The sequence below is a fragment of the Miscanthus floridulus genome, chromosome 13 (assembly GCF_019320115.1).
Source record: "Miscanthus floridulus cultivar M001 chromosome 13, ASM1932011v1, whole genome shotgun sequence".
NCBI classification, from domain to species: Eukaryota; Viridiplantae; Streptophyta; class Magnoliopsida; order Poales; family Poaceae; genus Miscanthus; species Miscanthus floridulus.
In genome coordinates, this window is record NC_089592.1 from 14,511,364 (window position 1) to 14,525,276 (window position 13,913).

The 13,913-nt window shown below is 54.5% G+C and overlaps 2 protein-coding genes and 1 pseudogene across 2 annotated transcripts; 1 reads left to right on the forward strand and 2 right to left on the reverse strand.

The window, feature by feature from the left end:
* Positions 1-227: 227 nt before the first annotated feature.
* LOC136499490 (uncharacterized) lies at positions 228-623 on the reverse strand. Its single transcript, XM_066495124.1, has one exon. The coding sequence runs from the start codon at positions 621-623 to the stop codon at positions 228-230; it is 396 nt and encodes a 131-aa protein (XP_066351221.1).
* Positions 624-8,175: 7,552 nt separating this feature from the next.
* LOC136499491 (putative disease resistance protein At1g63350) lies at positions 8,176-9,037 on the forward strand (annotated as a pseudogene).
* Positions 9,038-9,553: 516 nt separating this feature from the next.
* Positions 9,554-13,354, reverse strand: LOC136499101 (uncharacterized). The gene is made up of 10 exons (XM_066494798.1): positions 13,118-13,354; positions 12,602-12,680; positions 12,386-12,480; positions 11,534-11,638; positions 11,352-11,431; positions 11,064-11,154; positions 10,883-10,990; positions 10,363-10,449; positions 9,985-10,053; positions 9,554-9,872 (listed from the first exon to the last, which is right to left on the reverse strand). The coding sequence occupies exons 1-10, from the start codon at positions 13,337-13,339 to the stop codon at positions 9,690-9,692; spliced, it is 1,119 nt and encodes a 372-aa protein (XP_066350895.1). The 5' UTR covers positions 13,340-13,354; the 3' UTR covers positions 9,554-9,689.
* Between the last annotated feature and the right edge of the window lie 559 nt (positions 13,355-13,913).

Below are 13,913 nucleotides of genomic sequence, written 5' to 3' on the forward strand. Positions count from 1 at the left end.
GCACGTGCACGACAGTTCTCCCATCACCAGTTTTTTCGAAAGCGTGCTTAGCATGTGCTTCATTAAGGGACGTGGGAATCAAGATACACAACCCGAAGACCCGGTTGGCGAGTTGCCATAGGCGCGACGGGTAGAACACATACAAAGATCACCGGCTCGAACGGTGGAGCAGCAAGGTCGTAGGGCTGGCTAGACTAATTGTGCGACAGAGAGCTAGGGGAAGCCCGCTAGGCAGCAGGCGTGAAGAGCGGCGCGAAGCTCCGGAAGCCGGCCGCTATCCAGTCGTTGGCTTCGTGACGGATAAGAGATACGAGCTCGGTCGGCGTCTTGCAGGAGGAGTCGAAGGTCCTTCTATTGCGTTCCTTCCAAACCTCCCAAGAAACAAGCAGCACCAAGGAGTCGAATCCCCGCCGGAAGGACTCGGGAACCCGCATCCGTTCCTGCTGCCACCAGTCGAGTAGAACGGACTCGTCGCTCGAGCAAAGGTGCTGGAACCCGACACGTGCGAGTAGGCGGTGCCAGATCTCTCGGGTGAAGACGCAGGACGCCAGCAGGTGGTCAGTGGCCTCCGTGCGTTGGGCACAGTGCACGCAGTCGGCGCTCTGTTGTAGTCCGTGGCGCATGCGTCGCTCCGCGGTCTAGAGGCGGCCAAGGAGGGCTATCCAAAAGAAAAACTTCACCTTTGGTGGTGCGGAGGCGTGCCAAAGCTCTCTAGCGCCAGGCATCACGGTCCTCCCTAGGAAGAACGCCTGGTAGGCTGAGGAGCTCGAGTACATGCCGCCGGATGTCCACTTCTAGATCACGCGGTCTGGGACGTTGGGCTGCAAGTGAACGTTCTCCACCATGTCCCAGAGGCGGAGGTACTCAACTAGGACTACCGCAGTCCTCGCTCCCGTGATGTCTCTGGCCCATTGCCGGCCGTTCATGGCGTCTCGCACGGTACGGCTTTGCCGGCGGCTCCCGACTGCATGGAACAGGTTCGGGGCGAAGCTACAGATGGCACCCTCCGGGAGCCAGGCGTCGGTCCAAAAACGGACGGTCACGCCGTCCCCCAGCTAGAAGGAGACCGAGGCCCTAAACATGGCGTAGATGATGCGGCCTGGCTTCGATGGCAGGCCGTTCTAGGGGGGCGTCAGGCTAGGACCGTCGCAGCCATTCCCACCGCAGTCGTAGTGCGAAGCCGAGGGAGGTGAGGTCCATTAGCCCTAAGCCACCGAGTTCCTTGGGGGAGCAGATGATCGGCCAAGCAACTCGGCACTTGCCCCCGGCGACCGAGTCCGTGCCCGTCCACACGAACGCCCGTCTTCTTTGGTCGATCTCCTGGATCGCCCACGGGGAGAGCACGCAGCAGATGGAGACGTGCACCGGGATCGCTGAGAGGGTGGACTGAGCCAACGTCGTCCTCCCAGCGGTCGTCAGGAGGCCGGCCTTCCAGGTGGGGATCCTGGCGGTGACCTTGTCGATGAAGTTCTGCTCGCAGGTCCGTGGCAGCTTGCAGAGCAAAAGGGGAGCTCCCAGGTAGGTGGTGGGGAACTCCTGTAGGCGGCAGGGGAAGACTGTTGTGATAATCCAGTTGCGTTGCGTGTCGTTTGGGTGTGTCCTAGATTAGCGGTGAGCACTGCGTGTCCACGTCGTGCGCGTCTGTTATCTTCATGCAGTGTGCGTGAGTGGTGGAGCTTGGCCCGGCAATGGCGCCCACGTTCCGTGGCTGTGGGATGGCACAGCTAAATCGGGCGTGGGCGGTGCTGAACGTGGCCTTGCCGAGCCTGTAATCAAGTGTCAAATAAAAGGGAAAAAACAAAAATAGCAGCAAGTTCGTGCGCTGCGCCATATCCTGTGTTCATTCTTGAGTTCGTCGCGAGTTCATCGAGAGCCAGAGAGAGATAGCGAGCGCTCCAGCAAGAATTGAGTGCGATCCTATTTCAACAACTGGTATCAGAGCTAGGTTTCGTCGTTGGGATCGTCACCGAGCCATCACTGCCGCGTTCATGCCGCGAGACGCAACCAGATCGCCGTGGCGTCGGCGATCGTGGTCTCCATCTTTCAGCCGCTCAGGAGGCAGCGGCGGGAACGACCGTGGGCTGGTTGTACACCGCACGGTCAAGGAGCTCACCAACACGCAATGGCCAATGCTGACGAGAACGAACTACACCGACTGGGTGTCGTTGATGCGCGTCATGCTGCAGGGACGGTACCTGTGGGACGCCGTCAATGTCGGCACCACCAACTTCACCGACGATCGCAATGCCTTGGAGGCGTTGTGCAAATCGGTGCCGGAGGAGCTCTGTGGGAGCATGGCCAACAAGACCATGGCCAAGGCGGCGTGGGACGCGCTCAAGACGCATCACGTCGGCGTCGACCGTGTGAGGAAGGCCAGGGCGCAAACGCTGCGCCAGGAGCTCGTCGGCCTCGCGTTCAAGGAGGGCGAGTCCATCGACGACTTCGCGTACCGCATCACCAAGATCACCGACCAGCTCGCCATCTTGGGTGATGTGATGGAGGAGGAGGCGATCGTGCGTAAGTTTCTTCAGGTCGTTCCCGAACGCTTTCATCAGATTGCAGCAGCGATCGAGACTCTCCTCGATCTCGAGGATGTCTCTCTGGAGGAACTGGTGGGGCGCCTCAAGGCAGTTGAGGAGCGCCTTGACCGTGGAAAAGGACGAGGCACCGGCGGCGGCTCGGGCACTGGTGGCTCGGCTGGCGGTGGCAAGGAGATCGACGGCAAGTTGTACTTCACTGAAGAGCAGGTGATGGCGCGCCTGGCGTCCCGGCTCAGCCTCAACTCCGACCTGTTCGGTAGGGCGTGGCAAGGCGCCAACCGGCTCTGGCAAGCGTCGCGGCGGTGCAGGCCGTGGCAAGGAACGCGGGAAGGAGGCGTGTTCAGGACCGCCCAAGGGTGGCAACGGTGGCGAGGGCGATGTCGATGCCTGCCACTACTGTGGTAAGTCCGGGCACTGGAAGCGAGAGTGCCAGAAGAAGAAGCATGACGAGGCGACAGCGCTGGCAAACCAGCCCCAGGCCAACCTCGCCAAGGCGGAGGAGGAGTTGGGCGCGCTGTACATGGCGGTGGTGGTGCCAACGTCGGATGTCACCCACGGCGCACGACGCGTCGAGCACGTCTTCCTCAACGAGCACAAGGTGCTGGCAGACCTTGGGGATGGCGGCGAACATGGGGAGATGCAGTGGTACCTCGACACGGGAGCATCAAACCTCATGACCGGCGACGCGTCCATCTTCTCCGAACTAAACCCCGGTGTCATCGGTTCGGTGCGGTTCGGGGACGGCTCACTGGTGGAGATCGCCGGGCGCGGCATGGTGCTGTTCGCGTCCAAGAACGACGGTCACCGAGCGTTCCACGACGTGTACCACATCCCGCGCCTCCGCAGCAGCATCCTCAGCATCGGCCAGCTCGACGAGCATGGGTGCAAGATCGAGATCGACGATGGAATCCTCCGAATGTGGGATCGGGGAAGCCGTGAGCTGCTGGCCAAGGTGAGGCGCACGGTGAATTGCCTCTACATCCTACCTCTCAAGCCGACACAGCCCGTGTGCCTGGCTACGGTGCACGGCGACGAGGGGTGGAGATGGCATGCACGGTTCGGGCATCTTGGCTTCCAGGCGTTGAAGAAGATGGGGCGCGAAGGCATGGTTCGAGGGCTACCGCACATCGAGCACGTCGAGCATGTCTGCGACACCTGCCTGGTCAGGAAGCAACGCCGAGCGCCGTTCCCGCAGGCCGCCAACTACCGCGCCGTCGAGCCATTGGAGCTCACCCATGGGGACCTGTGCGGCCCCATCACGCCTGCGACACCCGGCGGCAAGCGCTACATCATGCTGGTCATCGATGACATGTCACGGTACATGTGGGCGGCTCTCCTCGCCAACAAGTCTGACGCCGAGGATGCGTTCCGAAAGCTACGCGCCGGCGTCGAGGTCGAGTCCGAGCGGAAGATAAAGGCATTCCGCACCGATCGTGGGGGGAGTTCACGTCGGTGAGCTTCCTGGAGTACTGCTCCGAGCATGGGATCAAGCGGCACCTCACCGCGCCGTACAGTCCCCAGCAGAACGGCGTGGTGGAGCGCCAGAACCAAACCGTGCTCGCCATGGCGCGGAGCATGATGAAGGCGAAGGCAGTTCCTGCGTGCTTGTGGGGAGAGGCCGTGATGACGGCTGTTTTCCTACTGAACCACGCCCCGACGAGGAGCCTGGTGGGGTGCACACCCCATGAGGCCTGGTACGGCGAGAAGCCGGCCGTGCACTTCCTGTGAGTCTTTGGCTGCGTGGCGCATGTGAAGGTAACCAAGCCAAACGCAGGGAAGCTCAATGACCGGAGCTCGAAGATGGTTATGATAGGCTACGAGCCTGGCTCGAAGGCCTACCGGGTGTTCGATCCCGTGGCGAACCGAGTGCACGTCACCCGCGACGCGGTCTTTGAAGAAGATACGGCGTGGGACTGGAGCGCGTCCGACAACGGTGGCGGCACGGAGGGGATCGACTACAGTGCTGGTCAGGAGTTGTTCATGGTAGAGGATGACTGGGTCGAGCTGGAGCTGGGGGAGCCGGCTAACGCCCCGTCCGCAGAGCACATTCCTTCCTCACCGTCAACGGGAGGTGCGTCTACGGCGATCCCGCACTCACTGGCACCTGAGGATCAGCACCCGGCGCCCCAGATGGCGCCATCCTCTTCATCGAGCTCTACAGCGACACCGTCGGCTGCGTCGTCACCACGAACAGATCGCGTACATGGTGGCCCTATTCCATGGCATAGTGAGTTGCCACAGAAAGGTGCGGTCCCCGTGCAGTTCGTGTCTCCTACCTCAAGTGCACTGGAGACGCTGGACGTGGACGATGATGAGGAAGCCGCGCACCACTTCAGGATCGTCGACAACCTGCTGTACGACGACGACGAGCTCGTGGCAGACGGCGACCTGCTCCTCACCGTAGATGAAGAACCCACCACCTATGCTGAGGCCGCAGGGCGCAAGGAGTGGAAGCAGGCGATGTCGGAGGAGCTCAGGTCCATCGCCAATAACAAAACCTGGACGCTCACCGACGCACCGCCAGGCAAGAAACCCATCGGGCTCAAATGGGTGTTCAAGATCAAGCGCGATGCCAATGGCAACATCACCCGGCACAAGGCTCGCTTGGTGGCGAAGGGGTACGTGCAACGTGCCGGCGTCGACTCTGAGGAGGTGTTCGCGCCCATGGCGCGTCTTGAGTCCGTGCGTTTCCTTCTCGCCATCGCCGCGCACCGAGGGTGGATGGTACACCACCTCGACGTGAAGTCGGCGTTCTTGAACGGAGATCTGGCTGAAGAAGTCTATGTTGAACAGCCACCTGGTTATGCAATCCGGGGCAAGGAGAGGAAGGTGTATAAGCTACACAAGGCACTGTATGGACTCCGGCAGGCGCCCAGGGCCTGGAACGCCAAGTTGGATAGCTCGCTGCTGAAACTTGGGTTCAGGTGCAGTGCGGCGGAGCATGCTGTGTACGTGCGGGGAGCCGGCGACGATCTGCTACTTGTCGGTGTGTACGTGGATGATCTCGTCGTGGTTGGGGCAAACCAGACGGAGGTCACTCGCTTCAAGGAGGAGATGGCAAGGCTCTTCAACATGAGTGATCTCGGCCCCCTTCACTATTACTTGGGGATCGAGGTCCGGCAGTGCGCGAATGGCATCACGCTGTGCCAGAGCGCGTACGCGAACAAGATCATCGAGAAGGCCGGCCTCAAGGGGTGCAACCCGTGCAGCACACCCATGGAGCCTCGACTCAAGTTGAGCAAGGTGAGCTCAAACCCACCGGTGGATGCCACACTGTACCGCAGTGTCGTCGGGAGCCTGCGGTACCTGGTGCATACGCGGCCAGACATCGCGTTCGCGGTGGGCATGGTGAGCAGATTCATGGAGGCGCCAACAATGGAGCATTGGGGCGCCGTCAAGCATCTCCTCAGGTATATTGCGGGGACGTGCTCTCACGGCTGTGTCTACAGACGCGGTGAGGGTGCGCTGGAGCTGATCGGCTACAGCGACGCCGATCTGGCCGGGGACTGCGATGATCGGAAGAGCACGTCTGGTGCCTTCTTTTTCCTCGGCCAGAGTCCTGTGAGCTGGCAGTCAAAGAAGCAGCGTGTGGTGGCATTATCGTCGTGTGAGGCAGAATACATTGCTGGTGCCACCGCGGCGTGCCAGGGAGTCTGGCTCTCCAGGTTGCTTGGCGACCTGGTGAACGCGAAGGTTGTCGCGCCGCTGCTCTACATCGACAACAAGTCTGTGCTGGCCCTCGCCAAGAACCCGGTGCTTCACGAACGGAGTAAGCACATCGACGTTCGTTTCCATTTCATTCGGAACTGCATCAACAATGGCACGTTGGAGACGAATTACGTCAGGACCGGTGATCAGCTGGCGGACTTGCTTACAAAGCCGCTCCCGCGCGATCGTCTGCAGGAGCTGCGCGCACGGAGCGGCATCATCAACACCGTCGCAACGCAACATGTTTAGGGGGAGTATGTTGTGATAATCCAGTTGCGTTGCGTGTCGTTTGGGTGTGTCCTAGATTAGCGGTGAGCACTGCGTGTCCACGTCGTGCGCGTCTGTTATCTTCATGCAGTGTGCGTGAGTGGTGGAGCTTGGCCCGGCAATGGCGCCCACGTTCCGTGACTGTGGGATGGCACAGCTAAATCGGGCGTGGGCGGTGCTGAACGTGGCCTTGCCGAGCCTGTAATCAAGTGTCAAATAAAAGGGAAAAAACGAAAATAGCAGCAAGTTCGTGCGCTGCGCCATATCCTGTGTTCATTCTTGAGTTCGTCGCGAGTTCATCGAGAGCCAGAGAGAGATAGCGAGCGCTCCAGCAAGAATTGAGTGCGATCCTATTTCAACAAAGACTTGTCTCACAGCCGCGACGTCTTCCTCAGAGCAGTGGATGGGCGTGATCGCGCACTTGTCCAGGTTAGTGGCTAGCTCGGACGCTCCAGCAAAGAGCTCAAGGATCATGCGGATGCAGCTGAAGTCTAGACTCGAGGGTGCCAGGAAGATTACCAGGTCGTCTGCGTAAATGGAGGCACGGTACCTGATCGCGTTCCCAGGGAGCGGGGTGAGCTGCGCACGTCGGTCGGCTTCGGCAATCAGCGCGTTGAGCACCTCCATGACGATGATAAACAGGAACGGCGAGAGCGGGTCGCCCTGTCTGAGGCCGCGCGCATGACAAATGCGGCGGCCGGCCCGGCCATTCGTGAGCACCCTGGTGCTGGCTGTGGACAGCATGGCAGATATCCAATCGCGCCAGCGCAACGGGAAGCCAAAGCGCTCCAGCACCTCAAGCAGGAAGGGCCACGCCACCGTGTCGAAGGCCTTGGCGAGGTCGACTTTCAGCAGGATCATAGGGTGGCGCCGGGCGTGCAGCCAACGGCACGCGAGCTGTACCGTGCGGAAGTTCTCATGTATCCTGCGCCCACGGATGAAGGCCGTTTGGTTGATTTTGATCATCTCTGGCATTCGCGGGGGGAGGCGGAGGGCGAGTCCTTTTGCAAAAAAATTTCCAACCGAGTGGATCAGGCTGATCGGTCGGTAGTCCTTGAGGCCATCCGGTGCTTGTGTTTTGTGGATGAGTACCATGGTCGCTTCATTTAGATGGCTGAAGCTGCGGAAGTCCATGTCCCAGAGTGCCTGGAACACCCGAAGCACGTCAGGTCCGACCACTTCCCAGGCCGCCCGGTAGAAGGCGCTGTTGAAGCCATCTGGGCCCGGTGCCCGGTCAGCCGGGGATTCCCTCACGATCGCTGCAACCTCGTCGGCGGAGAAGGGAGTGATCTGGTCGGAGAGGTCGAGGCGCGGTAGGTCTAGTTGGCCCAGATTGATGCGGTGTGTTCTGGTGAAGGGCTTGCCCAGCAGGTTATTATAGTAGGTGAAGACAATGCCGGCCTTCGCCTCCTCCTCCGTGAACGTCTGGCCATTATGGTTAATGGCAAGTAAGTAGTTCTTCCGCCGCCGGTGACATGCCTGGAGATGGAAGTATTTGGTACAGGCGTCACCCTCTCGCAGGCGTCTAGTCCGCGCATGCTGTCTGGCCATTGAGCGAGCGAGCGAGGCAAGGCCTAGAACATTCGCCTTAAGTTCACGGTAGAGCTCCAGCTCGCCCGGCGACAGTGAACGGGACTCTTGCGCGACGTCGAATTCGTAGATGATCAGCCTAGCTGCGGCGAGCTGCAGCCGAATGTTGCCGACCCGAGTGGCGCGCCAGCTGCGTAGGGCCTTGGCCAGGGCGCGTAGCTTCTGGTCGAGGCATCTGCAGGCGTCAACGTTGGGGTTGGGTGTCCCCCAAGCCGCGCTGACGGTGTCCAGGAAGCCGTGAACACATTTTTAGGGTATTTGGACGAGGAGGTGATGGCATTGACGGCCCAAGTTGGACATTGTCTTCGCGACTAACTATTATTGGAGATGTTTCTCTCAGATGGAAATCTTTTGGGCGGCTCATCTCTTGATGGCCCGTTCTATTTGGAGCAGACCAAAAAATCCAAGGTTGGCTGCAAGTGATTTATCGTTTACACAACTGCGGGCTATTCATCTGCACTTCTGGCCGAGGCTCAGATATGTCCTCCCGATGGCTTCGAACAATACCTTATCCAAGGTGCTGGAGACTCTCCACATACACTGTTGCGGTGACCTCAGACAGGTGTTCCACATGGAGCAAGAGTTTCTGGAGAAAATAGAGGCCTTGCATGAAAAAGGCATGCTGGAATTCTCAAACCTCAAGAGCCTGTACCTGTATGAGCTTCCGAATCTGCAACAGATATGCGAGGCCAAGATGTTTGCTCCCAAACTCGAGACTATCTATATCAGAGGCTGCTGGGGCCTGAGGAGTCTCCCGGCCACTGACCGTCGCCGCCGTGAAGATGGCCACCCTGTGGCCGTGGACTGCGAGAAGGATTGGTGGGATAAGCTGGAGTGGGATGGGATGGAGTCTGGCCACCACCACTCCCTCTTTCCAGCCGAGCCATTCCATGTACAAGAGGCGTCACCTGAGGAGCACGGTTCTCCGCTGAGCTAGCCGACGTGATCACCTACTTGCTGCTAGCTTCCTTCTCCTGGTACGTACACGCATGATCAAGCATCTTCCTCCCCTTATTTATTTGTAGTAATTTATTTCAAGTTAATTTCATTTCTTGTTCCGCGTACTGATGTTGGATCACTCTCTGTAGATTAATCTGGTGTTGGATCGACAGGGATGATGACAGACAGTGCTTTCTTCTGTCATTGGGTGCTTCTTCATATATAGCAGTACTGCTGCTGCTGCTGCTGCTGTGGTCAACCATGTTGGTTTGTGTTGCTTGGCAAGTCTTCGGTGTGTTTTCTCAAGAATGAATAAATAACTTGGTTTCTGATGCTATACCTACCTACTTGGATTTGCATCAACCAAGTTAGTTACATCGGTGTTTATGTGTGAATTCGTGTGTATGTCTCTCTTGAGAGACTGGCCGACTGATGTATCATTTGGTTTGGTTTGCCTGGTTATCTGTGTGCGTGTGAGCTTGAAAATTGAAATAAGAGGCTGGGTTTGATTTCTATGCCTCCACAAACCAACATAGGATAAGCACGGTGTTACATTCTTGAGAAAACACCGATGTTACAATGGTATGAACCCTGGTTAAACACGGGCAATGATCATAGGATAAGCAACTTTTCCTCCTGAACTTTTCATGCTTTGGTTGTTGAATCTGCCGGCGATGAACCTGTTGGTGAGGGGCATGTATCGAGATCCCGTTTGCCCTTTGATTTCTTCATCTTCGCTTTGAACCGGGACTTAGCCATCAAGGTGTCTACTGTGTTTGCAAAGTTACCAATTGCCATTGCAATCAGCAGGATCCCGCAGACCACAACCTGTGACACAACACAAAGCTTATAACACGGATAAAATACTACAGAATCCTGGTTGCATTAACAACTAAAAATACAATAGGATCCTAGTTCATTAACAGCTAAAGTCTCTGACCTGCCACTCAGGGACGACGCCAGTATGAGCTGTGCGAAGAAGTAAAAACCCGACATAACCCTCAAATCCCTAAACAAAAAGGAAAAAGAACAATCAGATATTTCCTCCAGGGGGCATATGTTTATGAGAAGACTGTAACATCATGTTGCATGATGCAATCATGAACCAATCAATAGTAATGATATTCGATATAGAAGACTTGGCACTATCATCAAGAAATTCTCACAAAAGCATCGTTTATTTATTAAAGAATATGCAAAGATAATTTCACGACATTGAATAGGAAAACTAAGTTTGCAATGTATAACCCTAGATGACGTTATGCAGAACTGCAGGTTGTCATGTTCGGCAGCATGCAGCTATCAGAAGAAAGAATACCTGCAAGAGAAAAAGGAGAGGGCACAACAGCAACAATTGACCTTCAACGCCAGCAGTCTCTCCCCATACAACATCCATTCTTTTAGCCTGATGGCAAAGCAAAATTCCAGTTACAAAATATTACTTTTACTGAAGTAACTGCGCGACTAAATGCCTGCAATGTATAGAAAGATGGGTAGGCCATGCCAATTGTGTGCTTCCTCCGATCACAAGTATAAGTCCATTTAGGTTTGTCCTAACTCCTAAGTCAAACTTCTTCAACTTTGACCATCAACATCTAAATTATATAAAGATTGGTAAAGCAAGATTGACATTGTTAGACTTGATATAAGAAATACTTTCATAAATTTTGAACCTTGTGTTTTAAATCTATATAAAAATTTAAGATAGTGATGATCAAAGCTAAACAAAATTTGAGTCTGGACAAACCTAGATGATTTTATATTTGTGATGGAATGAAGTAAATTCTCTCAAGACAAGGGTGAGATACTGAGATCCTCCATTTTTGTCAGAATATTACCTTCCCCAAAGCAATCCTAGTATATAATCTTTGACGCTGATATCTATTCTGCAACATCATAACAAATCCTTGCATTATGGCCCAGCACAGAAAAAGTTCAACGCCTCTCTGTCAAAAGAAGAAACAGGTTAAGCACAGGCATTTGTATACATTGCATAATGGAAAGATCTAAAATGCATACCTGTTTGCGTGCACAATTAGGTTGCCCCTTTATCTCCCATGTGAGACTTATAAGAGACATCAGCATGGCACAGTAGTGATGAAGTATCCACCTTAAGGGAGAAAACAACAAGAAGAGACAGTCACAATATGGAACCGGAAAAAAAAGAAGGCAAATGGAATAGTGGATAAATAGGTCTTGGAAAACAGAAGTTATCCCACATGCGTTAGTTTAAAAAAGCTTTTACAGGCCACAACACTCTTAGTTTCTGCAGATATGATTATATGCCAGAGCATCAGTGATCCTTACCAAGGACGAATATCACTTCCATTAACTCGCAGTATGTTCTCACGCAAAGCTAAACTAGTATACAGGAATAACAACCAAGCCTGTACAAGGTAAATTGAGATATCAGTGTCTTTTGGCATGGCATGAAACATAGGATTAATTCAACTATTGCTGTATTGACACAAGCAAGCATTAGAGTGTACCTGGTATAGCTGAACTGGCAATGCTGGAAAGCATCCATTCCATAACCATTGTCGAAGAAACAACAGAATCACCGGAAAACCAAGAAACAGCAAGGCAGTTCTGTCCTGGAAACAGGGGAAAAGGTGGATTATAAACAAAATAAACTTTCTAGCTAGTCTGGATCTATTATCCAAGGATCTAACATTGATAGCTAAACTAAGATTCCTTTTGCAAAAGCGGAGAGTAAAAGGATGCATCTAGTTTCTTGTTTGTATACTTAACGATGATCAAACATAACATAGAACGATCCAATTAATGTTGATGGGCTACTATAGGGGGGGGGGGGGGGGGGGGGGTACTATGTTTCACTAGGAAAAAGTGAGGGAATCAAGAGGGATGTTGTGTTAGCTATTTCTGTAAACTTACATAACTCGAACCTACAAGGTTATAGTTTCAGAGGAAAATCAGAGTTACATTAATTTAAATTTATTTACTTCAAAATTTTATATGTGGATAAAAACTCCCACAAGTTAGACCACTATGTTCACTGAATAGCATTAGATACAAACAGAATTATTATAAACATTTGGTCGGTTGAGCAGCACAGACCTGTAACCTGAAGTCTAACAACCTTTTGTGCTAAAGATTAAATTACACATTGTGACAGTGCAAGTTTTCACTTAGTGGAAGCTTTGAGCGAACTTAAAATAACATTGTTCCCAAGATACTTGGATCAAAGAACAAGCCAAATTTCAAAACTCTAAATCAACTAGTGCCTCCAGCGCGATTATATGATTCACCCAAAGTCCTCATTTGGAAAACACAACTTGACACCAAGAATACCATGAATAGTAGTACAGTTTGACACATACCCTGTAGCTATTGTACTCCTCCTTCACCTTGAGCTGCACCTCCTTACTTGTTGCCCGCAGATTTACTGGTCCCAAGAACATCTTCAGAAAAGCGCCTGCAAACCCAACAGAAGTACAGGACATTATTACAAATAAAACACAGGCTTCACTCTCGGAAAAAGAAAGATGACAAAACCCAAGAACAAGATGAACGAAGCTTAAAACAACTCAAATAACCTTGCGTCTTGCTCGGGAGCAGCGCCGCAACATCGCCGTCAGCAATGAGGCACGTTGCTCGATCCAAGTCCTCCTCAACCTGGCCAAAACCACACCCACATCAACACGAGCAATCACGCACATTGTGAGGATCAATCACGGAAAATGGCGCAGCGATTCAGGAACCCAAGGAACACCAAGAGTTCCCCCTCAGACACCCAGACTACACAGTGCATTGACGCTACCAAAGCTGGCACTTTTTTACAGCAGGCCGAATCGCAGTTCCACAGAAGCAGATCTCCCCGGCGATCCCGGAGCCACCCACCGCCCAGCGACGCAGCATGCAGAGCCAAGCCAGCAGCGCGCGGAACCCTAGGCGCAGCCGGGGACCCGCGCGGCGAGCGATCTCCTCAAGCGTCTCCGCGCACCGACACACATCCGCCGCCGGGCGCGCACTCACAAACACACAGGGGGTTCGGGAGGCACGCGCGCGCGCACAGACACACAGAGAGCGGGAGTGCGTCGGGAGGAGAGCACCTTGTCGCTGTCGGCGTGCGCCGCGGCGGCCTCGTGCAGCCGCCGGAGCTCCCCCTGGAGCGCGGCGGCGCGGCGGCGCAGCGCCTCCTCCTCCGCCCGCGTCCGTGTCAGCAGCGCCGCCGCCGCGTCCTGCAGATCCCGCGCCTGCTCCGCCGCGCGCGCTGCCGCCGCCGCCGCGCCGTCCTCCCCTCCTCCCCCTCCCTTCCTCTCCTCCTCCCCCATCTCTCTCCTCCTCTGCTCGCGTTGCCCCCCTCTGTAGAGCGAGCGGCTGCTCTGTCTATAGGGGCCGCGGGAGTGCGAGGCAGACGCACGCGGCTGGAGGCTGACGGCCGGGGCCCACGGCGAGGTGGGTTAGTGTCGTGGTGATTTGGTTTGTGCTGAGCTTTTAGTTTAATGGAGTGTGTGAATGCGATTAGATTTTTGGCAGCATTTAAATCAGGGGATGTAGATGTAGTAGATTTGGATGGGATTCGTGTGATTTTGGCCTCTTGCACTTACTTTTTTTTGGGGGGTTTGTTTGGCTTTTAGGGCTTTTTGTAGGCTTTGATTTACTTGTAGGGAACGAGGAGAGTATGTGTGGCCGATTTTTTTGGTCCGTTTGTGGGATGTGTCATTAATTCATCATGGTTTAACTTTTATAAGAAGATTGTCGTGTTTTGTGTATGGTATAGTGCACGCCATCACGTAAGTTTCAATACTTTGCGCTTTAGGATGACGTGTTATTTGTGTTTTTCTGATCACAGGTGTATCAAATTAATACGAAATTAATTAACAAATCTTTAGGTGATTTATTACA